We start from the raw sequence: 26,975 nt of genomic DNA on the forward strand, positions 1-26,975 counted from the left end.
CTGGTGAGCTCATTTGTTTCCTTTTATTCTCTCTCCTCCATCTTATCACTTAACATGACTTGCTTTGTCAACCTAAGCAGGCGACTGGTGAACATCAGTGCTTGTTTTCCAGCTTTCAGCCCCTTCGTGCTCGTCAGCTGTAATGCTCCAATCTTCAGAATTTACCTTGTCAGTTGTGGTAAAAAGAAAATTTTCAGATAGCCCTTTACAAACAGCTCTCGCTCATTCAACAGTTTTAAAGCACTCAGTACTCAATGATTGTGAGTCTCACTGTAGATTCATCTGAAACTTACCCTGGTAATTTTTCAATCTGAGATTTCAGTCTTATGATTTAATTTCTTAAGTGCACTTGTCATTTTCTCTTTGAATATTGCCTTCCAATGCAGCCAATATGAGCTTTCCCCTCTGCAGAAACTGCCCAACTCAAGAAAAAAAGGTTTACTTCTATTGATACTTGGCATTATCCTAATGAAATGGCAGGGCCAATATAATAACCTTAATGGAACATCACTTCTTTCTTTCATATGGATCAGCTAATGACCAGTAGGCACTGAACTTGAAGATACACTTACAGGAACATCAATGAAGGTAGCGGAGTAAGGACCTCCAAACATCTTTTCCTTTGTAAAAGTGGTGAGAACACTAGCAAAAGTAACAGAATCAATTTTTTTTCAGAGCTCTGGAAACTAAAGGCTTTCAGCAATCTGAGGAGTATTTATTCAAGAAAAAGAGCAGAATCTTGGTAAGAACAATCAGTTTTGTGGCATTTTCACATTCCTTTTCTGATTCTTTCCCTCCCAAGCCCCACACTGGCCTTGAAAACTAACAGTCCACAATCTCAATCTGGCAGCCAGTAGAGGGGGCATAGTGGGGTTGGAGCTCCTTAAAAGCCCATTCCCAGAAAATTCGTTGTTATTTGACCTGACTGGTGATTCTCTGTAATATCCCACTCACAGGCTGTCTTTATTTGACCAGACTCAGAGCTCGCCCAGTGTAAAACAGCCTTTTCTCAGGGGCGTTGTTGGAAATAGTCATTAGCAATTGTTTAACATTGCACATGGAAAATTCTCAAGCATACACCATAAGTTAGGCAATGAAATGAGTTTCAATAAATTTTAAAGGACTGAAATAGTATAATATTCTTTGATTACAATGGGATAAAATCAGAAATAGGTAATAGTAGGAAATTTAGGAAACTCACACATATATAGAAATTAAACACACTCATATAACCAATGGGGCACAAAATAAATGACAAAAGAAATTAGAAAGTACTTTAAGATAAATGAAAACAAAAACACAACATGCCAAAAGTTATGGGATATAGCTAAAGCAATGCTTATGGAGAAATTTGTAGCTATAAATGCCTACATTTAAAAAAGGAGCATGAATCAATAACCTAAACTTCCACTTTAAGAAAATGGAAAAAGAGGAAACTGAAGCCAAAGCAAGCAGGAGGAAGGAAATACTAAAGATTAAAGCAGAAATAAACGAAATAGAAAATAGAAATAGAAACCATCTAAATTGAAAAAGAAAAAGTAGACTATCTCTGTGGATGACATAACCACATATACAGAAAATCTTAAGGAATCTTCCAAAAAACTATTAGATCTAATAAACAAATTCAGCAATGTAGCAGCATACAAGAGCAATAAAGAGCACTTAATTAAAAATATTTCACTGTTCACTGAAAACACCAATCCAATAACAATAAGTACCCCTATCACTCAGACAGTGGGCTTTACATACTACTTTTCATTAAAAGGAACTTTAAGATATGACTGAATCTAGATTTGTGGCAAGAAATTTAAAAGATAACCCTGGAATGTCTTGCAAAACCAAGCGATATAAAACATAATTTGTATCATGCAAAACAACCAAAATGAAACAAAATTCAGGAATCACCTTAGAGAGGATCTCACTCTCAAGGCAGGGTAATTTGAGTACCAATAAAGATCATAACTTCAATGGATTAAAACATCAATTAAATGAGTTTAAAATAAAAAAAAGATGTTAATAAATGGATTCATATGTTGACTGACAGGTAAAATGAAAGAATCAGGAATTTATTCTGTCTTTCCTATATTAATTACATTAGTGCCTAACCAAAAAGTTGAGAGAATATTTCCTTTTATGGAAAAGGTAAAACTAGTAAATGTGAGAGGAATGAAGGAAATTTAATATCACCACTTTCAACTCCTAATGAATCAATAGATGTCAGATTCGATCAACAACAACGAAGACTCTCACAAAGAGATAAGTCTGTGTGTGTCTCTTGGTGGAATAACATATCATCTAGTAAATGGTCTTACCAAAAATATTGAACCTCAATCTAGATAAGGACTCTATACTCAACTATGAGTTGAGTATTTATAATAATTTTTTTCTCAATGAAAAAACACTTATTGCTTTTATTATGACCTTATATATGGGAGCTTATTAAAAATTCAAGCGAGCACAGAGGGATGTCAGCAAGATGGCAGAATAGAAAGTCCCAGCCCTCGTTCCCATACAGAAACATTAATTTAACAATGACATCTGGACCAAAATGCCTATGAGAATTTCAGAATCCAGTTAAGAAGTTACAAGCACAAAGCTGAAAACAGCTACATTAAAATGGGTAAAAAGAGCAATTCCACTTTACTCACGCCAGCCCTTCCCCCATGCCAGCACAGCTTAGTGCCAGGAGAGAATGCCCTGGCTCATAACTTCTCCCTTGAGGGGAAAGAGAAGAGTGGAGTGTGCATCCAAAATTCTGGCTTTTTGGAGGGCTGCCTGGGGGACTGGTTTCTGTCTAAATTCATTTGGAACACTTATGGAGTCAGCATAATTTGAATACCTGGAGACTGCTAAGAACAAAGAGTTGGGGCCGCTAGCTGCTGTAGACCAGAGAACATGCAGTACCAAAGATAGACACCAGAGGGAGCAATAGATTCTGAGCTCCTGTAAAAGAAACTGGCAAACCTTTCTAGTTGAGAAATCGCACACGCAGGCCCAGAGAAGTTGCTTCCTCCCACACATCCCCCCAAAAGTTTTCACAGGTCCCTAGAATCTCTAACCAAGCTAACTGGTGAGGATCTTCTCCTAAACAAAGCCAGTCCATTAAAGACTGAGAATAGTGGTTGTTTTTTCAAATGCATGGATCGCAACACAAAGTTATGATATACACAAATAGAAATAGATGCATGGGCTAAATATAAGATCAAAATTAATGTCCAGAAATCAATCCTAAAGAAAATGAGGTATATGAAAAAGAGTAAAGGAAGCCTAAGGCACTTGCAGGAAACCACGAAGTAGACCAATATATACATTTAGGAGTCCCAGAAGGGGCAGAAAGCACATTTAAAGAAATAATGGCTAAAAGCCTCCCAAATCTGGGAAAGGAAATGGGCATCAAGATGCAAGAAATCTTATAGACTCTCAGTAGGATGAATTCAAAGCAATCCACAGTGAGATACATTATAACATAACCAAATTGTCAAAAATCAAAGACAAAGAGAATTTTGAAAGCAGTCAAAAGAAAAGCATATTGTCATGTACAAGGAAACACCTATAAGACTCTCCGCAAATGCCTTGCAGGGCAGAAGGGAGTGGGATGATATACTGATATATTCAACAAGCTGAAAGAAAAATTTGCCAATCAACAATAACCTATCTGGTAAAACTATCCTTCACAAATGGAGAAATAAAGACTTCCCCAGAAAAACAAAGTTGAGGAAGTTCATCATTACTAGATTTGCCTTACAAAAGAAGTTCTTAAAGTTTGAAATGGAAGGATGTTAAACAGCAACATGAAAGCATATGAAAATATAAAGCTCACTGGAAAAGTTAATGTATAGACAAATATCGAATACTGTAATATTTGTTAACAGTGGTGCATAAATCACTTTTAACTCGAATAGAAGTTAAAAGACAGAAGTATAAAAAAATAACTATAAAAATGTTAACGGGCACATAATATAAAAAGATGTAATTTGTGATGTCAGTAATATAAAATGTGTGTGAGACATACTAGTGGGAGTATATGTATATGATTGTATTTGTGGAGTATTTGTATATGATTGTAGTTAAGTTATCAGCTTAATATAGATTGTTATAACTGTGTTTTATGTAAGCCCCATGGTAATCACAAAGAAAACACCTATAGAAGATTGCTCAAAAGAAAATAAAGGAATCAAAGCATGTCACTGCTAAAAAAAAAAAAAAATTAATGAAACACAAAGGAAGACAGCAGGAGGGGAAAAGAGGGACAAAAAAAGCTAGACAACAAACAGAAAACAGTGAACAAAATGACAATAGTAACTCCTTCCCTGTCAGTTATTACTTTAGACACAAATAGATTAAATTTCTCAATCAAAAGACAGAGCGACTGAATGAATTAAAAAAAAAAACAAACAAGATCCAACCCAACTATATTTTGTCTACAAGAGATTCACTTTAGATTTAAAGACACATAGGCTGAAAGTGAAAGTATGGAAACAGAGATACCATACAAATGGTAATCAAAAGAAAGCAGGGGTGGCTATACTTATTCAAAATAGACTGTCAAAAATTCAAGCAGGATACAAAAATATCAAGCGAAAACACCCATAAGCCTACTACTTTGCGATAATGATTCTTAGTATGAATCACCTTCTAATACATAAACATGTAAATGACTGAGATGTATGTAACATATTTTAGTTTTAACAGACCTTTTTTGACATTGTTTACATATCAGTTTCTCCTTTGTACACACCTTCGCAAGCTCCCATACCCCTTGTGTAGAACAATGTTAAAAATCTGATTTACAGACACCACAACTTACTCTATATTCACACAATCATATGTATACAGAATCACAGAGTTGCTTTCAATTCCTTTTCAATTTTTAAAAATTTCTTAGGTAAAAGGTTTATAACTGACGAAGAACATTTTTTTAAAATACACAATTGTGTAAATACAGTCCGGCTTAAGAAATGGATTACACAAAATGATTTGAATCCTTTTGAAAACAGATCTCTCCATCTTTCCTTCTTCTTGAAGTTACCACATTCTTGAATTTTATTTACCATGTCCTTGTTTTTCATTATGTACTATGTATACACAAAATATTTATTTTGTTTCGTTTAAAAATTTTATGAATGGAATCATATTGTCTATTTCTATGACTCTTTTTTCATAGTTGTTAGATTCAGTCGCTTTCACTGCTGTGTACCATCCCACTTTATAGGTAGGTACTCCACACTAATTATCTGTCCTACTTTTGATGGGCATGTTTCATTTCCAGATCTGTTACTCCAGTGATATTAGTGAAAGTAATGCCATTGAGTTTTATGACAGAGAAAGTGTTTTAATGACTTTTAGCTGTGATGAAGCCAGTTAGGGTGAAGCAAAAGAAAGACTTTTGGAAGAGAAACAAAAGGTCAGAAAAAAAATCCTATCTTTTTCACGAATATTTAGAACTTTCTTCTGAAACTAATAGAAAAGGAATGTTATCTTCTTCCCTAATACTGCATCCGTTAACTGTTCATCTATTTTTATCTACCATTTCAGACTGAGAAAATAAGTCAGCAAAGTCAGAAGAAACTACAGATATTTAGATTCAAAATTGCCAACTGCAACAGAGAAATCAGGCCATGCCTAGGAAATGGAAGCCTGGTTTTGTAATATTTAGAATATAAGAAATGCAATGATCATTTTTGGTAGAGGACAAGTTGTTTTCTGATGGACTAATTATGTAATCTCAAACAGATTCCTCGCTTTACCTGAGCTTTAACCTAGGGCATCTGACTCCCTAATTTGAGGCTTTGCTCTAATCTACCTGCCCCTGCAAATGAGAAGTTATTTCCTTAATCTAGAGCTTTCAAAGTTATCTGTGCGAGTAACATCACAGAAGACTAGAAGCCTACCTCAGGCTGGATGTTACTTTATTTTTAAACGTTATGCTGATTTGCATTCTTTCCCATAAAACATCTTTGTTTTATTATAAAATATTTGAATCTTTTGGCAGATAAGTGGCAAAACTTTTTCTGCATCTTAAATTTGATTCTCCAAGAAGATGTAATAACACTTATTTTATAGGTAACGAAACTGGATTGTCCCTCACTGTCATAACACACAGTCACAATTTCTCAGGCTCATATAGTGGTTGGTATTCAAATAATCAAATGAACACATACAATGCTAGATAACTACACTGTTTTTCAATTCCAGCTGGACAGTTATCCACTTTCATAATCACCATCGTATGCACACAAAAGAAGAACCTACCAAAAAAACTCACGGGTCATCAAGTCATCTTCAGTTACACGTATTAACAGAAATACACAATGTCACAGGCCTCACGTCTCTGTCTTATAGAGACTTTTTGCACAAGTCCCCATGGTCCATTCATGACCACTTATTGTTGCTTTCCAACAGCGGCATATAATCTAACACAAATCACCTTACACATAAGGAAACAAAGATTCACACTGGCAGAACCTATCCAATGAGTATAAAGCACTCCACACAGGTTCCCAGACACCGAATGGGACCCGCAAAGTCACTCAGAGCAAGACACTCATCTGTTCAACTGCCAGACCGTGCTCCAGTCTCTCGTACCCAGGTAAATTCGTGGTCCCGCTCAGGGTCATTCCCACGTGCTTTACCTGAGATTTCCTGCCCCCCTTGCCGCTTACTGAGGCGTAAGTCCCTGGTCATTCCCCATTCCCATCTTTGCCCGCTCTGTACTCCAGAATGCGTTCCTTAGCCTTCTCTGAGAACCTCTTAATTCGTCCTCGGCCACACCAAAGGCACGTGAGCAGCTAGGCTCAGCCGAGCCGGGAGCTACTCTCTCTAGCAAAGACCAGAGCTCCAGGAGCGATTCGGAAAAGTGCCTTTGACAGGAGTGCCCGAGTTGCATGCTGGGATCATTCTGAAGGCCTGGGTTTCCGGGGATTCTTCCGCTCTGGACTACATTTCCCAGAAGCCTCCGAGAACAGGTCTCTTCTGGGCTGGGCTACTTTGCCTGTGGGGAGCCCTGGGAACCGCCGGCTCCCAGGATTTTCTGGCTCTCCTTTCCCATAAACCTTTGGGCCCAAACCAGCCTTGGTCTCTGGGTCCCTTCCCGGTGTGCACAAGGTTCTTGGACTCTGCGCCGCGAGTTGGTCGCGTCCCGGGAAGAAATCAGCGCCGGTTGAGGGTGGGAGGGCCCAGCCGACTTTACCGGAGCGGGGCTGGAACTGGCAGGGAGGGCGGGGGTGACACCGGGAGACGCTTGAGGTGAGGAGGCCCGAGTCGCGGACGGGGCGTGTCGTGTCCGGGGGCTCAAACTTGTGTGTGCACAAGTAGCTGGGAAGGATGGTGTGTGACAGGCGGCGAGACAGGGCCGGGGTGTGTCTCAGTGACGGGGTGCATGGCCCTATCTGTAGGTGTGGTTTGCCTTGGCTGTGGGCTTCAAGTTCCCTCTAGATTCTTTTAAGACCTGCTAAATTTAAGTGACCGCAAGAAAGATACTGTACTAAGCCCTAGGATGAGCGTTTCGAGAAAGAAAGCACAGGTCTAGTTCTGGGTTGAGAATTTTACCTCTGAAAGTGTCCTCGTGGCGGGCTCCTGGGAAGACGTGATGGGAAGGTCTCAGAGGTAGGATTCCTAGAAGGGGCGCCTCTGGGAACTCCCTAGGGGCCAGCTACATATTTTTTTTTTTTCAGAGCGACTGCTCCCAGACCTCTGTTCCCAAAAATTGTTGTCAACTCAGATAGCTTCCAGCCTCCCTTTGAATTCTAATCGGTTATGTGTGGATGAGGGCACATGTGGCCCTCGGGGTGTTTTGGTTCTGTTTTTCCTGTTTTAGTTAAGTCTGTCTGTACTCCAAGAAATGATTCCTCTTTCCCCCTACTGCTGTCCAGTTTCAAAGAAGGACCCTGAGGAGGGAGAAAGAAAGAATTGTTGCATATTTAGAAATCGAGATTCAGGTGAGTTTGTGTTTCTTTTTTATTCACACGATTACTTTTTTAAAAAATATTTACTTTTAAAAAAATTTCATTAGTTTTGATTATTCAGTACATTGGTTAGACATTTATATCGCTAATAAAACGATCTCCCTAATCCTTCTTCTCTCCTCTGGCTTTCCACCTAGCCAGTACATTAATGCTAACTGAATTCCCTAATTACTTCTGTTTTTAGATCATGAGAATATTTGCTTTCCTTGGCCTGAAATTTCTTTCCTTCTGGTGCATGACCTGCCATGCTGATGTATCCCTCTTCCCAGTGGCCCCCATTGTCCTTTTCCTCATTGTTAATAGCCATCTTTTCATATGGCAGATTTTCAAATCCTGCGGTGCATTCTCCCTTTCTAAGTATTCTGGTGGTATAGGAAGGACACCACCTAGAGATTAATGCTGGAGCTTTATTTTAGACTGCAATCACTCGGGGAGATTAGTGTTTAGGTAGTATGGTGTACAAACTATATTTTATCTTCTCCACAGTCATGATTTTTAAAGCAAGGCAAGGTAGGAGGGTCTCCATGATTTCAAGGGTCTCCATGTTTTCAATTAATAAATTTCAGCGTTGGGAGGCTTTGAAGGCAGGAATGTGGTTGAGCTTTTGAGCACAGGGCTTTGCAGTTCACACAACAAGGGCAGAGACTTTCAGACTTAGGTGGAAATCTGTAACATTGCTAGGCATGAGTTGTTTCAGGTCCTACTTTGTGTGGCTTCTTAAAGGCACTATTGTGTTGTGGTTAAAAGAAGGCTCTGGATTCAAATCCTGACTCCGCCTGTTCGTGGCTGTCTGATTGTAGACAAATGACGCAGGCTCTCAGTGCCACGTCGACAAATATGAGACAAAATAATACGTACATTACGGGGCTGTAATGATGCGAGATGAGTTAATCTATGTAAAGCTCCTTAGAACAGTACCTGCCCACGATACAGACTTGGTAAATATTAAAAGTTGCTGTTACGTGGTGATTCTGGAACTTTCCCCATCAACTTTTTATAGATTGACATATGAAGGTGATAATGATGGGTGCTTGCAAGTTTAAAAAAGTGACCAGATGCTCCAGTGGTTTAGTACAGGAATCTTAACCTGAGGTCTTCTTATTCCATTTATGAACTTCTAGGTAGCTGCAAACCCCTTGAAATCGAGACAGAATTTTGGTATATATTGATAAATTTATTTTTTAAAGTGGGCAAAATGTCTATAATTTCATGCGATTGTCAAGTGTATATGTCCCCTCAAAAGACCTAGTTCCATTGGCTTGGGATAAAGATATAAGAGCTGGGACAGAACTTGTACAAAGTTATTGTCTATGTACTGCGATTTACTTAACTGACATGTAAATTACAGTATATCCTCTGGTGGAATAAAATGCACCTAGTAAAAATTGCATTCATAAAGAATCAAAAGAAGGAGAAATGTAAATGATATAATACTAAACAATAGTTATAGTTATGAACAAATGTACTTAAGAATATTATGAGCTCTATATGAATCCCATTTAAAAAGACAAGACTTTAAAAGACATTTTTCAAAGATTGTATCCAACATGTTGTTTTAATTGGCCATTCGGTCAAGAGGCGGAGAGGTGTAGCCACATTTATGGAGCATCCACTCTTACCAAATACATATGTTTTTGTTGTGTTACTGTTTATGGGCATGTATTTTCTTTCTCAGACTTTAAAGGTGACTTACATAATTCGCGTTCATTCACGGGAGAATCTTGACAGTGAATGTGTCTCTGTGCTGCAGCCACAGGATGTTCAAGAGCTGGTAGGTGTAATTTGCTTCAGGCCCACTGATTTTCAGTATTGGGCCGTTTAGTTTTCCTAATGACTGCAATATCCCCCTTTCCTAAATATCTTTATAGTTTCAATTATGGAATTAATACAAGTTTGTTGCAAGAAATTGAGCAATCCAGGAAACATATAGAGAAGGAACTCAAAATTACATTCTCTTAACCGTTCTTAATGTTTTAGTGTATTTTTATTGAGTTTTTTTTTCCTGTGAGGCTACATGTCTGATTTTGTTTCTGCAGAATATAATCACATTAATCGGTAATATGATTGGGTTGAAAACTCTCTAGCTTTAGTTTGAAAAAGAAATCCAAGCCAGACTTGGGTTTTATTTTAATCTTGAGAATGTAGAAAGAAGAGGGAAGTGTCAGTGATTCCTTTATTTGAAAACCAAGTATTTACAACTCTTAGGAATATAGAAATGCCGTTTTTAAAAATTATTATCGGAGCAGTAAAGACAGACTTTCAGAATTAGACGATTTTAAATTACTTGCACAGAGACTAGCAATAATCTCTAATAGACACCTGTCTAGCTTACAAAGACTATTTCCATGGACAGGTATTTACTAAACCTTTTGCCTACTAGTACATTAATATCAGAAAGTAGAATAAGAAGGTTATGGTTCTAAATATTCAAATAAGCCATGAATCTGCACAGAACAAGATCAAGCCTCTGGTTAATGTTCTCAGCTTGACACCTAATTGGACTGTATTTTCTGAGCCAGTTTTTTGGTGCCTCCTAAGTTTGTCTCTCCATTTGTGGCTTCCGGGAGGAGGGAATATTTCCTTTATATCTTTTTTAGAACGTGTTTTGCTCATTTTCTTATTTAGGAAGAATAGCAGGCCCAGTGTTGGGCCGTGAAACTTTAGTTAGTATTATAAAAAAGCAAGACTGAGAAGCACACATTTTATTATGAGAAAAATGGAAAGAGTGGCATTAACTTTCTTTATTATAATGAGAAAAGGGACAGTAATTTTCTTCATCTTCACTAATAATGGCTAAAACTTATATTAAGCAAATATCTTACAACATTCAATATTTTGTATGAATTTTCTTACTTTATCTTTAATATACCCATCTGTTCTTAACTCTCTTTTACTGAAGAGGAAGCTAAGGTGTTGAGAAATCGGTAACTCTCAAGTTCAGATTCACATCCTGAAAATCTGACACCAGAGCCTTTATCTTAATTTCACATTCACTTCGCACATTGTGTATCCTTTAAAAACTTGTCTACAGCCATGCCACCCCGAACAAACCCGATCCCGTCTGATCTCGGAAGCTAAGCAGGGTCGGGCCTGGTTAGTACTTGGATGGAAGACCACCTAGGAAGACCAGGTGCTGTAGGCATAAAAAATAAAAAATAAAGGATTGTAAGCTGACAAGGTCCTTGCAATCTGTGAGGGTTGCAAACAAACAAACAAATGAACAAACAAAAACCTTGCTTCCTCACTAAAAAATTGATTATGCATGTCTTTCTTCATCCATTAATGTGTGCAGTGTCATAATAGAGGAGGGTAGAGTGGGCCATAATTTATTAAACCTTTTGCCTGCTATTACATAATTTTAAATTCTTGGTTATTATAAATGACTTCTGGTTCAATATCCTTGTGTATACATCTTGTGTACTTCTGGCTATCTAAGGATATATTTATAAGTGGAATTTTGGGTAAAACTTTACCCCAAATGTAAGGCCCTGAGATAGTAGTACTTGGGAGGTAATACAATGACTAAAAGTTGTTACCTTTAAGACAAGGAAGACAAAATGTAGGAATAAGCATAGGACAGCCAGCAACAAAGGCCAATAGACAGTTCAGATGACCTACCTTAGGAACTCATGGGAAGTTAATTGTAGGTGATATTATTGGGTCATGAACAACTTTGAGGAGGCAAATAGAATTTGTATACGTTATAGCTTTTATCCTACTAATGTTAGTTACGAAGTGAGACTACTAGGATCAGGTGATTCAGCAATTATCTGGAAGGTGTCATTCTGAAAAGACAGGTTTAGATACAAAATAAACCCATCTGTTAGAAGACCTAAAAAGAAGCAGAATCAAGACCTCATCAATATATTCATGACACGTTGGGGAAATGTCAGCCATCTTTTCTAGGTAGGACAAAAGTAGAAGTTATATAGTATACTGCATGGCCATTGTTACAAAGTTATATAGCTGTAAAACTTCCCAAACATTTTTTTCCTTTATTGTTGTCTGATTGTTAGTCTTTCTATATTATATATGTATATAATTTATAAATAAAATCATGCTATACATTCTGTAACCTATTTTTTCTGTTGACAACTTATCTTGATTATTTCCCCCAACCTAGCATAGCATCACAGTGTTCCATTGTGTGGATGTCCTAGATGCATTAAGAAGTCAGATTTTGGGGCACAGGCAATTGCCTGAGCAATTCTTTGTATATCCTGTTTCCTCCCATGCCTTGACCAACTTTCTCCAGTCCTGAGCCCATGAAGAATGTTCTAGCTCAGACTATGTGGCCCACTCTCAGTCCTGACAGGTAGGAATGGAGGAAGGAAGATCTGATCTGGGCAGGACTGAGGAGTCAGGCCCATGTCAGCATCCCCAGAATTGGGCACTGCCCAAAACCTGCCAAGGTACCTGTGGGATTTTGGGGTGAGAATTTAGAGTCCACAAATGGCATATGGAGTGTGGAGTAGAAGCAGGAATGGAGGAGATAAAAGCTTAGATTAGCTCGAGTCAGGAAGATGTCACCGAAGCACACCTGGCCTAAAGCCTCTTTTTCCTTCCCCAGCTCTGGCTTTCCTGGACTCTGCGCTTCTCCACTAGAAGAAGCCCATGGAGCATTAATTAGTTCTTGCAGTTCTAGAACCATGACTGATGTAAGTTGGTGTTTCTCTGTCTTTGAAATACTGATTTTTAGGTCTGGTGAATATTTTCCTTGATTATCTTAAGGCTTTCTACGTAACAGAACCCCACCCCTGACTTGCTTCTCAGTTTCCCCTATTCCCGTGAAGGATAGTACCAAATAGCCCAGCAACCTCGCTATGTCCGTTTTCCAATCAGTGTTGTCATAGTCACTGAACATATTATTCAACATGTCCTGCGTACTCAGTCTTCTATCACGAGCAGTGAGAGAGCAGTGAAGGAATGGAGTCTTGAGGGCAATATTGAGCTACTGTCAAAGAAAGGTATAGAGTCAGCAGCACACTTTTACAAGGCAAACCAATAGTAGACTTATACGAGGCAAACCAATAGTAGACTGATTTAATCTATCAGCACAAACAGCATTTATATAAAAGAAAGAGGAATGAGGAGAGAATGAAAGACTGTAGACATTTTGAAAACAACAGCTTCCCTTTTTCAGGCTAAGATGCTGATTGGCAGGCAGCTAGGAAAGTAGCCAGTCTGAATCCTTAGACAGCTGGATGGCAACATACCCCCTCCTCCCCAACCCTGGCCAAGAGAGCAGATTCATTTGTGCGTTCTCAGGAACAGCTTTGGTGTTTGGCTCTGACACATCCATGGCAGGCCGTCTTGCTTAGTGCCCTTTGTTAACTACCTCCTTCCTTGTTCTGCCAGGGCTGCATCGTTTCCCTTGTCAGAATCTCTCATTCCCACGTCAGGTCTGTGGTGTGATGAGTTAGTCACGAGGGTCTCACTGGACTAGCTTGGAACTTCATCACAGACCTGGGTTTTCTGGGGAGTTAAGATGGCCTTTGGGATTTCTTGGTCTCAGCCTCAGTTCATGTGCGATCGCGTGCTTTGCGAGGCTTTTAGGGTTAGAAGGGGAGAGAGTGGTTCTTTCTAGGGATTCCCTAATTGATGGACATCAGTGTCAAAGTCCATTTTGTCATTGATGTGGACGTGCAGGCCTTGGGTGACATCTGTATCCTGTATCAAATAGCCTCCAACTTGGGAAGAAGGAAGGAGTTAAGCGAGGGGTGATGGTAACAGGAAAGATGATCCAGGTTCTTTAATACTGGATAACAGATCCCCAGAATGAAGAAAATCTGTGGAAATTTTGTTCAACATGCATGTTAAATATAATAGCTGTTAATCTCGTATAGCCAGATGATGAACTGAATTGTAGTTAATAAAACATTTTATGTGTTCATCATAAGAAAAAATGCTTTTCATGTAATCTAATAGAATGATTTACTTGAGGTTTAATGATAATGCTTAATTCAATGGAAATCATTTTCTGAAATAGAGGTTTTATAGTGCATTTAGAAAAAAAATGTGTTTTTTTGGTATTAAAAGGAAAAAATGGTTTAGCAGTTCACATTTATAAAGAATTTATGAGGCAGACACATAGCAGGTTGTATGTATGTATAAACACCCATAAACACCTCCTATATACAAACACAATTTTTATTTACTGGAAGAAGAAAACAGATTATTTTATATATTACCAGACGAGTCTGGATAGCCGAATTATCTCACAGTATCCAGGAAGTTTTTTCTGCTGTAACAGAATTCTTCTAGAACTCGTAGACACTGTTCTAGTAATACCAATTTCCTTGCTTTTGCCTACTCTTGTGTATCACAGGCCTCTAGCCTATTTGTACGTCTTCCTCTTCCTGCAGTTTAACCTTCATGACCTTCTATTTTCCTCTAGGAGATTTTTTTCTTAAATTATTTCATTTCACAAGTAATCTGTGGGTTTTTGGTTTTAGGGCTTGGTGACTTTCAGGGATGTGGCCATTGACTTCTCTCAGGAGGAGTGGGAGTGCCTGGACCCAGCTCAGAGGGATTTGTACGTGGATGTGATGTTGGAGAACTATAGGAACTTGGTCTCACTGGGTAAGGTCATCTGCCTGAAATCATTTAGAATCTCCTCTCTGCAGCCTCAACTTTCCCCACTGAGAATTACGAGGCTGTCTTTGAAGAAACCAGGTGACTTTCTTCTCCCTGTTCTCAAAGGAATGTTTTGATATTTGTTGGGTTAGAAATGGTTTCTTTGGGCACCTTGATCTTCCCATCCCTCAGGGAGCTTTACACCTTCCTCTGACCCTTCCTGCAATGGCCCCTTTCTTTAACAACCAAGGAGCTGGATTTGTGTTACGTGCTATTTATTTCATAACCACTGTCAGAGAAACCAGGTTTCACACTGTGTTTAACGTTATAGTTTTATAGATGATCTGTGTCCTTGCTGCTGAAAGTGGTTCTTTCGTTTGAAGAACCATCAGAAGGCCAGAGCAGTTAGTGCAGGAGAGTCTGGAGAATTAGTGAAAGGGGGCGGGCATGGCCCAGATGGTAGCCAGTTTGGTTAGTTTGGGGAAAGAGTGTGGATTGTTTTCTCAGTGATGAGAAGCCATGATTTGGTTTATGTGGGGCTTTAACTTTTTCATTAAGTATTACACAGAGACCTAACATCAGCTTTTTCTGGGGCTTGTTAGGAATACAGCTTGTTGGGTCTCACCCCAGACCAGCAGAACAGAATCTGCATCTACACAGGCTCCCCAGGCGATGATTTGTGTGCACATTAAAGAAGCACTGCTCTTCGTTTCTTTCTGACCCGCGTGCTGGGTCAGAAACAAGCTCCTGGTGTACCTTGACCTCCAGAAGAGCCAATTCACTTTATGTAAAGGCGGATCGAATGAACAGAATCCATTTCACACTTAGCAGGTGCATTCCTTTACTCACAACAAATATGAAGTTGCAAGTTACAATCCGAGCTAAATCCTAAAAATGTCACATGAAACTTTCTGTTTTCCTCTTAGCAAAATAACAATAACAATAATAACGTTGACACTGTGCTCACAGTAACCAGGTTCTGTTCTGCGCAGAGCAAATACACTAACGTATTTAACCTTTACAACATCCCCATGAGGAAGGTACTATTTTTATCTGAGGCACACACAGTTGAAGTGACTTCCCAAGGTCACAGCTGGTGGGAGGCAGTGGCAGTGATTGAACATAGGTAGTCTGGCTTTAGAATCTGTGTTCTATTTGCTCTAACGAGATGGAGCCCAGATGGGTCTAAAACAATCACTTTCCTATGTGATGTCATGTTCTTTATTTCCATTATCCTTCTTTCCTCTGAAGTCTTTATCAATATTATTTTACCTTTACTTTATTGCAAATCAACCAATGTTTTAAGCTTCTAATTAAAAAAAAAAAATGTCTACGCCACTTGGCATTTCTTTTCTTGCAAACAGACATTGCATTTCTAACTCAGCCGTGATGACATTGTAGCAAGGAAAAGAGCCCCGGATGTTTTGAGGGGAGGGCCAAGAAGTTGGAACCCAGGAAGACAAAGGTGGGAAGAAACCAGTATTGCGGGGAACAACCTTACAGGTCAGAGGAGGAGGAGGAGGAACAGATGGGATGGTGTTTGGAAAGGTCCCTACGAAGGGCCAAGCTCTGTGGAGCCAAGGCCTGACACCTGGGAAGAAATTGAGACCTCACTTTGGGTGACCATATGAACTTCATCTTGACCTCATTTCCCACGCTCCTTGGTTTTCTTCTCCTGTTTCCCTCCCATGTCAGTGAGGAAGGTGTCCCTTTTTGTTTTCATTGCCACCATTTTACTTATGTGTTGGATTCAACTGCTTTCCCACTCTTTTGTATGTTTCTGCGTGTGTAGATAAATATATGCATTTATTCATAAATTCTGTAAATATTTTGAGTGCCAACTCCCAGCCAGGCATTGGTACTAACTAGGCACTGTCAGTACAATTATGAACAAGATTAATAACTCGACCATCCTCATACAGTTTATTAGAGAGAAACATAAAATAAATAAATAAGCAGATAAATAATATGAAACATTGTTCAGGAGAGGTAAACACACAAGAGAATAGAAAACGATGGGAATTGATAGGGTTAATTCAGATACGGTGGTCAGGGAAAGCTGTCTTGAATAGATGTATGAAGCCTAGGATCAAGTTACATGAATATCTGGGGGAGGAATATATCAGTCACAGTAATGGCAAATGCAAAGGCCCTGTGGTTGGAAAGAACTTTATTGGAGGATTTGTAAAAATGTCAGGCCAGAGTTAGTAAAGAAGTGTGTACTAAGAAATTAGGTCAGGAGATAGGCTAGGGCCAGGTAATATACATTTTTGCCACTGTTGTTTTAGAAATCTGCTTAGTCTCTTTCAGCCTGACATAGTTCATACGTCTTTCCTTGACTTGCTTTCCTTGCTGCTTTTGAAGATTACAGGTCAGTTGTTTTGTATAGCGTTCTTTAGTGTGGGTTTGTCTGCTCTTTCCTCATGATTAGATTTAGATTATGCTTCTTTGGCAGAAATATCACAGAGTCGATACTGCATTCTTGCATTCTGTCTGGTAGTGCAAATGATTCGTCATTAATGCTGATGCTTGCTTTGAGCAATTGATTGGGATGGTGTCTGCTGGCTCCCTCTGTAAAGTTAATCTTTTTTCCTTTAATGAGTATTTTTTGAGGAGGAACTGAGACTACTAAATATCATATTCCTCTTCAAACTGTCAGTTTCTTCATGTATTGGATTTCTAGTCGGTGGGTTGTAATGTGTTCTTGTTATTTATTTTGAAGTTCAAAAATATTTGAACTTGCCCCAGATTTGACCATTGGGAATCTTGTCGTGATGGCATCTGTATCCTTTGGCACGTCTCCATCACTCTTTAAGCACCTCCTTATTTTCTGATAACATATTTCAGGCTCATCTTGTACTTTCCCTGTTCCACCCCTGAAGTCAGCCATTTCTTCAAGATGCCCTTGTTCTTTTTAGTCAAGAACAGTATTTAGAAGCCAAAATCTAGGTACTAAGTGTGCTCATTGCTACTGTGGGATGGCCGCTCCCGGGAGTGGACAGAACTAGGGTATACTTCTGTATACACATACATATACATGCACACATATTTACGTTTATATATTGATAACCTTGGGTCCACAGAGATATCTCCAATTGCAGTTTACCACTACAGATTTCATTTCAGCTTATTCACTCTTCATATTTCTAAATCCCTTCTCTGGCAGTGAAAAACCTGGCTTCCGTTGTCCTTAATATGTTTACTTGATTTAACTATCTACATGTAACCAACCTTTTATTACCATCACCACTACTACCTTGATCATGCAATTGCCCTTCTCATCCCTCTCGGGCTATGGCAACCCATAGCAAGTCACTTACACACAGGTACTTGTCCTTACCCTGCTTGCATTCTGACTCCCCACATGAGACAGTCCTGAAACCCTCCTCCTCTGGACGTTATTTGATTAAATCTCGACTCTTAAGTGTGCATTTAGTAAATAGTCTATGTGACAATATGGGAAGTATTCATTAAGCTCTTCTCCTATACCGAAGTGTGATGGTTGCCTTGAGGAAAACCACTTGTGAAGTTTAATTACCAGTTAAACTAGCTCCTTTTTTAATCTAACACCATTTTATTTTGATTGAAAGAATGACCGATAGTTGGAAAACATTTTCTTGCAAGTGAGCCTGTCATTTCAAGAGCAACTAACAGTATTTTTGCCAATGATAGACTTCATACTTTCAAGTAAAAGTTAGAATTGTATGAAACTCAAATCTACCATTTTGAGCTCTACAGCTTCTCAATACATAGGTTTTTTTTTAAATGATGAGATGGACAATATTAACATGATTGTTTTGATATTATTTAATGAAATATGTCAACATCTCAAAATTTGCATAACTCAATCATTATTGTTCAAATGACCAAAATTATGCATGGAAAAAGATCATCTAAAGTGCAGTGGATTTTAATTCCACATTGCAACTAACCTTTAAGAAATTACCACTTCACAAATTTTACTGTAGTATCAAAGAATAACATTCATGATTATTTGAATGGGTTCATAAAATATTCTACCATCTTACAGTTACATATCTGGGAGCTTGGATTTTCTTCATCTATTTCAACTCAAAAAAGCACTGCCACAGACTGAATACAGAAGCAGATATGAGAATCACATTGTCTTCTGTTAAACCAGATATTAAGGAGATTTGCAAAGGATTAAAAATATTTTTTGTTTTTCAAAATGTAATTATTTTTCATAAAATATTAACATTTGATGATTTATTTTAAAATGAATTAATCTTTAAATTTTTCAGTTTTAATTTCTAATATGGTAAATATCAAAGGATATAACCTATATAAATAAAACCTCGTTTGGGTCTTCAATGGTTTTATTTAAAACATCTAAAATGAAGTTAAACTAACATTGTTAAGCCTTTCACAAACATTCAAGTACCAGGTAATTATAACGCAAGCCCTTGTGTGGCAATTCAGATTTATTGAACTACTTATTGATGTTAAGTTGTACAAAACTACACTCTAAGCATGGAGCTGAACTGGAACTAGGTTATAACTTTCATTAGTTTCAGTTTTCGGGTTCAAGATAGGTTTAAAAATCTTTCTTTGCCTTAAACTTCCACATGACCACTGATGGGCTAACCTCTTTGTATCAGGATTTGAGCTGGGTATAAGTTATATTACAGCTTTAGTTAGTTTTGTTTCATTTCTTGTTTGAACTCCAGCGGAGCCTTAGAACTTAATAACTGCTCGAACTGTAGGATTTTGTCTGCTTTATAGCCCAACACCAATCACTCAGAAGAATTCCTTTGAGGATGAATTACCTAGCTTAATGAATTTGTTTTTTGAGTGTGGCGATTTTCTAGATTCCAGTTCATCATGCCAGCCTACACAGTCATTAAAAGTTCAGCTGGAACCACATCTGGGCACAGAAGGGCTTGATTGATGGAAGGGCACATTTTTGGTTTAAGGGACCATCAACACAGGAAGATGAGGGACTTGTAATCTGTGTCAGATCCTTCAGAAAACTGTCAAATCAGAACTAAGATCATGAGAGTTGAAAAATCAAAGTTGAGGAGAGACTCGATGCTTGGGAGTTCAGTAAGTCTACTAATCCAGTTCACTTATGGGTATTATTTTCAATTTGTCTTTTATTTTTACTACAGAGGGAATTTTTCTGGTAGAGGAAATAAAATGTGTGGTTTTCTTATTTTCCTTCAGATCTGGAGTCAACATATGAAACCAAAAATACATTTTTGGGAAAGGACATTTTTGAAATAAATTTTTCCCAGTGGGAGATAAAGGAAGGAAAGAAAACCCTTGGCCTTGAGGCATCTGTTTTCAAAAATAATTGGAAGTGCAAAAGCAAATTTGAGGAACTACAGGGACATCAAGAGGAATACTTCAGTCAAATGATAATTGGCTATGAAGAAATGCCCACTTATAGAAAAAATAAATCTCTTACTACGCACCAAAGAATTTATAATCCACAGAAACCCTATGTTTGTAAGGAATGTGGAAAGGTTTGTAGTCATGGTTCAAAACTTGTTCAACATGAGAGAACTCATACAGCTGAAAAACACTTTGAATGTAAAGAATGTGGGAAGGACTTTTTTAGTGCCTATCAACTCACTGTGCACCAGAGATTTCATACTGGTGAGAAACCCTACAGATGTAAGGAATGTGGGAAGACCTTTAGTTGGGGATCAAGTCTTGTTAAACATGAGAGAATCCATACTGGTGAGAAACCCTATGAATGTAAAGAATGTGGGAAGGCTTTTAGTCGTGGCTATCACCTCACTCAACATCAGAAAATTCATATTGGTGTGAAATCTTATGAATGTAAAGAATGTGGGAAGGCCTTTTTTTGGGGCTCAAGCCTTGCTAAACATGAGATAATTCATTCAGGTGAGAAACCTTATAAATGTAAAGAATGTGGGAAGGCCTTCAGTCGTGGCTATCAACTTACTCAGCATCAGAAAATCCATACCGGTAAGAAACCTTACGAATGTAAAATATGTGGAAAGGCTTTTTGTTGGGGCTATCAACTTACTCGACACCACATATTTCATACTGGCAAGAAGCCCTACGAATGTAAGGAATGTGGGAAGACCTTTAACTGTGGCTCAAGTCTTGTTCAGCATGAAAGAATTCATACTGGCGAGAAACCCTATGAATGTAAAGAATGTGGAAAGGCCTTTAGTCGTGGCTATCACCTTACTCAACATCAGAAAATCCATACTGGGGAGAAACCTTTTGAATGTAAGGAATGTGGGAAAGCCTTCAGTTGGGGTTCAAGCCTTGTTAAACATGAAAGAGTCCATACTGGTGAGAAATCCTATGATTGTAAAGAATGTGGGAAGGCCTTTGGCAGTGGGTATCAACTTACTCGACATCAGATATTTCATACTGGTGAGAAGCCATATGAATGTAAGAAATGTGGGAAGGCCTTTAATTGTGGCTCAAGTCTTGCTCAGCATGAGAGAATTCATACTGGTGAGAAACCCTATGAATGTAAAGAATGTGGAAAAGCCTTTAGTCGTGGCTATCACCTTACTCAACATCAGAAAATCCATACAGGTGAGAAACCTTTTAAATGTAAGGAATGTGGGAAAGCCTTCAGTTGGGGTTCAAGCCTTGTTAAACATGAAAGAGCCCACACAGGTGAGAAATCCTATGATTGTAAAGAATGTGGGAAGGCCTTTAGTAGTGGCTGTCAACTTAGTGTTCACCAGAGATTTCATACTGGTGAAAAGCCTTATCAATGTAAGGAATTTGGGGAGACTTTTACTCGTGGCTCGAGCCTTGTTCAGGATGAGAGAACTAGTAGTAGTGGTAAACTCTATAAATATAAAGGCTGTGGGGAAGCCTTTATTTGGACATCTTACTCAAATGAGTCAGTTGATACTGGTGAAACCTTATGATTGAAGAGATGTGAACATTTTTTTTTCCTGCATACGGACAGCTTACTCAACAAGAAGAGAAATCTTACTCTTGAGAAACCTAATGAATGTAGGGAATGTGCAAGAGCCTTACCTGTGTATGGACAATTTACTTGATACGAGAGAATTCATACTAGTTAGAAGTATTTTGAACATAAGGAATATGAAAAAGCCTTTAGATTTCTGCATGATCTTATTGAACATCAATTTATACTTACGTGAAGTCATTTAAATGAAAGGAATAAGTGAAGATCTTTACAGCACAAAGTCTGATAAACATTGGAGAATTTATACTCATTAGAAACACTTTAGGGAATGTGGGAAGAACCTACATTTAATTCCATTCTTGCTCTGCACATCAGAGAACTCGTACTGCTGTAAAGTCCTATGAATTTAAGGAATGTGAGAAGGCTTGTAGATGTGGTAAACATCTTAGAATACATCTTAGAGAACATCTTAGAGAATTCATCCAAATGAGAAACCCTTTGGATCAGAATATAGGAATGCCTTTAGACAAGTGCTACTCGAACTTGTCTAGACACTAGTGCCAGTCCCTAAAATTGTTACCTGTCCATCATAAGATAAAGGCAGAAAATGAGAGTAAATGTTTGTAAACTTTTATAGCAATTTGTTATTGCCATAACATTATTATTATATTTTATAAAAGTATCAATCAGTCATGATAGGAATGATTGGAAATTAAAAACAGAAGTTTGCCCTTCCCCACAAATAATTTGAGACACCATTCACACTTTTAAATGCATGAGGCAAGTCATGATATGATTTAATTAGAATAAGAAATCCTTCACTTATCACCTCTCTGATTAGAATAGCAGAATATTCATACTATAGGAAGATTGGCTAATGTGGAAATCACAACTTCCTCCTGCCCATCAAAGCGTAGAGAATTTATAGCAAGTACGTTCATTTAATAAATGTATAGAAGCCTTCTAACGCTATTCAATCTTCGTTAAACTTCAGCAAATTCATCACAGAGACTTACTGTTAATGTAACAAAGGTAGGAAGCTCCTTATCCATGGCACAAACCATACTTGCTGTCATCACCATTTCACCTCCTTTCTTCATGTGGAATGTTGGGCAAAATGCTTATCTCCTCTGGGCATCATCTTTAAAATGCTGGTGATGGTGATTGATAATGCTATTGTTGAGACTGAATGGATTTAGTATGCATCAGGTCCTTGGAAGAGTATCTGGTATGTAGCCAATGCTCAATACATATTAGCTATTGTTCTTATTATTACTACTAGTGAATTCTTAGGAGAGGAACGCCCATTTGTATAATGAGTTTAGAAAAGCTTTTTATAACCAGTCATTCATTTGAATTTCAGATAATTAATTCCGGATACATTTTGGTAAAACATAAAGAACTTGAGAGGATTTTAATTCAGAATTAATCCCTTAAGCTGCATGAAATATTAAGGCTGAAAAGAAGTGTGGACTTAGCAAGTGTTAAGATGTTGGGAGTATATCTGTTAAAGAACCAGGGAGAGGCGTGAAGCAGTTTGCCTGTAATGAATTCCAACGGACAGGTAGGCCATAATTAAAATTCTCTGTTCACATTTCAAGATAAATTAAAAATTTTAAAGAACAAAAAAGAAAATGTCCATTTGGGGATTCTTTCCTAAAATTTTGTTATGACAATTTTTAGACATTCAGAAAAGTTTAAAGAATAGTATAATGAGTATACTATCTAGAATCAATCATTGTTAACATTTGGCCATATTCACTTTCTCTCTGAACATACATGTATGCATGTGTATATATACTCATGTACCATTTGACTTAAGGTGTAGAAATCACAATTGTTAATTCCCGAATACATTAGCATGCACCTCTTAAGAAGAAAAATCTTATTTAATACCATGGTCACACAAGAAAATTATCAACAATTCTGCAATATTCTTTTATATTCATTCCTATTTCTCAGTGCTCCCAAGACTCTATCCCATTGCTATTTATTTTCTAACCAGCATCTTTTCTATATTTATGCATTGCATTTGGTTGCCATTCTCTAGATTTTAGGCTTGAACAGACTTCGAAAAATTATTCATCTTCAAGTTCAGGAAAGCTTTTTGTAGAATGCCATACATTCTAGGTTTCTTCCCCCATGGTGAAATTTAATTTGTGCCTCTATCCTTCATATCTTTTATAATGTCCAGTTAGAGCTAGAGGCTTAAACATTTTTTGCCAGAACACTTCATAAGTGGTCATGTGCACTTCATATTGCAACACATCAGGAGCACATAATATCTACTTGCTCACTATCTCCAATGCTAAATTTGATCACTTGATTAAGATGGTGACTTTTAGAGCTCTCTAATTTAGAGATCCATTATGCAACTAGTGAGATTGATGAACCTTGGTCAGCTATTTTTGGACATGTATGATTGTGTATATGTGTAAGTTATAGATTAAAGAGAAAGTCAGAACAATTACAGAGAAAGAATGATAATGAAATGATTGTGTATTGGACCTTGTAGGATGTAGCTGAAGCTCTACTCAGTGGAAGACTATGACCCAGAGGGAGAGCCAGAACTATGCCTTGTTTTCCCCAGTTATCTCCATGGTCCCTGTCACAATGAACTATGAAACCAGAGGTGGAGGGAAAAGCCCTAAATCAAGAGTCAAAAGCAATTATTACAACTAAAATTTGAGACTAATGGTTAAGAATTTAAAGCAGTAGCCTTCAGTCAATATTTTTCTGTGAAAAGTCCATTTACGTCAATGAGACTTTGGTAAACCTGAACAAGGAAAAATCAAGAAAGATGGCAACATTATAGAATTATGAATAAGAAAGGAAATGAAGTTATACATAGGGAAGGAAAATTTTTAAATTTAAGGTATTACAATATATTTAAAAATATTTGGGCCAATAAAAGTTTGAAATTTTTGGTCCAGGAGCTTCCTTTTATAAATAGCACTTGGAAATCTTTAGCCCGTTAGGGAAAAATTTCAAGGTGAAAGTAATTACAAAATGTTTTACCAGCTCATCTTAACTGGATGGCATAAATCTAGGCCCAAAACTGAATGCGGATAGCTTCTGAACTTAGGTAAATATAAAAATTCTAATGAGAACATCAGCAAACAATTCAAATATAAGAATCGTGCAATAGAAATAACCCCTATGGAATATCCAGATCCAAACTCTTCTGGTTTAAATATAAATATAGACTGACAGTAAAATTGAATCGGCATATATAATTCATTCCCATAGTTTATTTTAGACATACGGCTTTTAGAGTAGGAAATCACATATATACACTAAGATTTAATCAATTGTAAAAAAAGACTTGATATTTAGATTCTCACGATCACTTTCAACCAGGTAGCTGTCATGATTTAGTGCCAGTATCAAAACATATTAGTTACAATGAAATAAGAATGTTTATATATTCACAGTTAGAATTCAGCACTTTAAAAATTATTCATCTTCAAGTGTCAGTTCCATCAAAACTTCTGTATTAACAAATATCTGGTTCATCTCAGTCATTGTTTTAATCAGTATGTCACCTCTTTTGTCCATTTTGTGCAGATAGGCCATCCGTATTACTGTTCAGTTATTCACCATTTAGTGACTGAGAGCATTGTTTCACACTATTGCAATTTTAATAATCAACTGTAACAAAGCAGAGTACTTTGAATGTTTTAATAAAATAAAGCATTGCTAATCAGACTTTCCTCCTGGGTACCATATTTGAATGTTAACTAGGAGATAAGGAGATAGTGCCTTATACCAGCATTTCCGAAATCATGTCTCAGAAATCACCGGTGCTTAATAGTACTTAAAAAATGAGAGAATCTTTGGTTATAGGAACTTATGAAGTAGCATCTGCTAAATTCCCACAATAACCAAAAGCACCTTACCAGCTTATCAAAAGACTATTCTATTGGAGAAAATTGTTCAACTTTGTTTAAACTGGTGTATCTCAAACTTTTCCAACTTAGAGATGCGAGACTGCATTGGGAAATGCTGTCATAACTGAAAGAGACTAAAGTTGGACATTTTAGTCACAAGTCTGGTTGTTAGCTACAATGGAATGGCAGTGCATCATGCTTTCAAATCGTCGCCTTCTAATGTCTCCTGTTATTTATGAGTAAAAGTCTTTGTTGTGTATTAAGGTGAAATGATCCCTGAGTTTTATCAAAAGCCATTTCATTATCTTCTGTGATTATATAGCATTTAATTTATTAACTGTGGTCATTTATACAGACAGGTGGACTTCTTCCCATTTCTGGATATATCCAGGTTAGTTATTAATACATTATTTTTTGATGCACTACTTGATTTCATTTGCTACTATTTTATTTAACATTTTTACATTTTGTGGGTGAGATTAATAGTTTTTTAAAAATATTTTTGTTTTCCTATTGTAACTGCCTCTTTAAAATTGTATGACTGTATTGGGTTATTTTGTTTTGAATTGGGTATCTTTAATCACTTTTCTAGTTTCACCTGTTGGTTTTCTTTCTGTGAATTTCCAGTTTGAACACAACAGATTCAGTGAGTGCCTAGAATAATTTCTTTAAGGAGGCTCCATAGCCATGTAGCACCAGCCAAGATCCACAAAAAAGGAGCATTCTAACATAGCCCCTCATTGAAAATCCATTATATTTTGTTGGGAAGTCAGAGTTCCATATAGGACTGTTATGATCATACTTGTACATGTCTTATACATGTACACATTTTTTCTGTATATACTGAAAGTGGAATTGCTGGGGTTTGGTCATGGATATGCCCGTGTTCAACTTCAGTAAGTTTAATTCTTCTAAATAGATTTACAAACATATTCAAACTGGCACTCCCACCAGCAATGCATGCATGTTCTGCTTTCTCCAAATCCTTGACAGTACTTGGCATCAGTTAAAAAATTTATTTTGCTACTCTGGTTGATATATAGTGGTGTCTGTGATGATTTTGATTTATATTTCCAATTTTCTGATTGTTTATTGGCTATTTGGATATTCTTGCAATCTCTCTTCACTCCTTGCTCCTGACATGGGATGCGCTAGGTGAGTCCAGCTTCATAAAACATCTGTACTACTTGGACAACATTTAACATCTGTTGTGAAATGACTATAAGTCATTTAATATAGTATAATGGTACTTGAATATAAGTTCCACAGAGGCCATGACCTCTGTGTTCTTAAAGTGTGGTATGCATAAGGCAAATGCAAAGTGCAGCAAGTGTGTGTGTGTGTGTGTGTGTGTGTGTTCATTCTTCACTAGACAGTGAGCTGGTTGATGGCTGTGATGGAATCAGCTTTATCTCTGCATCTCCAGCTCCCACTCTGAACCATGACCCTTAGTTGTTTGATACAGTTTGGGTGCACTTAGCAGAAATTAAATACCACACTGGGGGACGCAACGAGAAAATACATTGAGTCATATAATAGGCTTTCAGAGGGAAAGTGGGCTCCAGAGATTTTTGATTCACCAGCAAAATGAAATATTCAGAGTCCCAGATTCTCTTCCATTTTTCACTCTGCGTCCCCCAGTGTTGGCTGGTA

At 37.6% G+C, this 26,975-nt stretch overlaps 1 protein-coding gene, 1 long non-coding RNA gene and 1 other non-coding gene across 9 annotated transcripts in view; 2 read left to right on the plus strand and 1 right to left on the minus strand.

The window, feature by feature from the left end:
• The window catches only part of LOC120605255 (uncharacterized), a 21,472-nt gene extending 14,508 nt beyond the window's left edge, over window positions 1-6,964 (minus strand). The window contains exon 1 of the long non-coding RNA XR_005653566.1: window positions 6,633-6,964. This is a non-coding gene — a long non-coding RNA (uncharacterized LOC120605255). The remainder of the gene's footprint in view (window positions 1-6,632) is intronic.
• ZNF283 (zinc finger protein 283) lies at window positions 6,056-25,908 on the plus strand. 7 transcript variants are annotated; one of them, XM_039866129.1, is made up of 7 exons: window positions 6,963-7,245; window positions 7,872-7,937; window positions 9,640-9,735; window positions 12,535-12,622; window positions 14,420-14,546; window positions 15,905-16,005; window positions 19,725-19,859. In XM_039866129.1, the coding sequence occupies exons 3-6, from the start codon at window positions 9,722-9,724 to the stop codon at window positions 15,928-15,930; spliced, it is 255 nt and encodes an 84-aa protein (XP_039722063.1). In that variant the 5' UTR covers window positions 6,963-7,245; window positions 7,872-7,937; window positions 9,640-9,721; the 3' UTR covers window positions 15,931-16,005; window positions 19,725-19,859. The 7 variants fall into 7 exon arrangements, with proteins under 7 accessions (XP_039722060.1, XP_039722061.1, XP_039722062.1 ...); XM_039866130.1 differs by having other exon boundaries at window positions 15,905-16,043; window positions 19,725-19,836; XM_039866126.1 differs by lacking the exons at window positions 6,963-7,245; window positions 15,905-16,005 and adding an exon at window positions 6,056-6,589 and having other exon boundaries at window positions 19,725-25,908.
• LOC120605422 (5S ribosomal RNA) lies at window positions 10,988-11,106 on the plus strand. The gene has a single exon (XR_005653629.1). It is a non-coding gene; the product is annotated as a 5S ribosomal RNA (ribosomal RNA).
• Window positions 25,909-26,975: the final 1,067 nt, after the last annotated feature.

The sequence above is a fragment of the Pteropus medius genome, unplaced genomic scaffold (genome assembly GCF_902729225.1).
Source record: "Pteropus medius unplaced genomic scaffold, Ma_sr-lr_union100, whole genome shotgun sequence".
Classification (NCBI taxonomy): Eukaryota; Metazoa; Chordata; class Mammalia; order Chiroptera; family Pteropodidae; genus Pteropus; species Pteropus medius.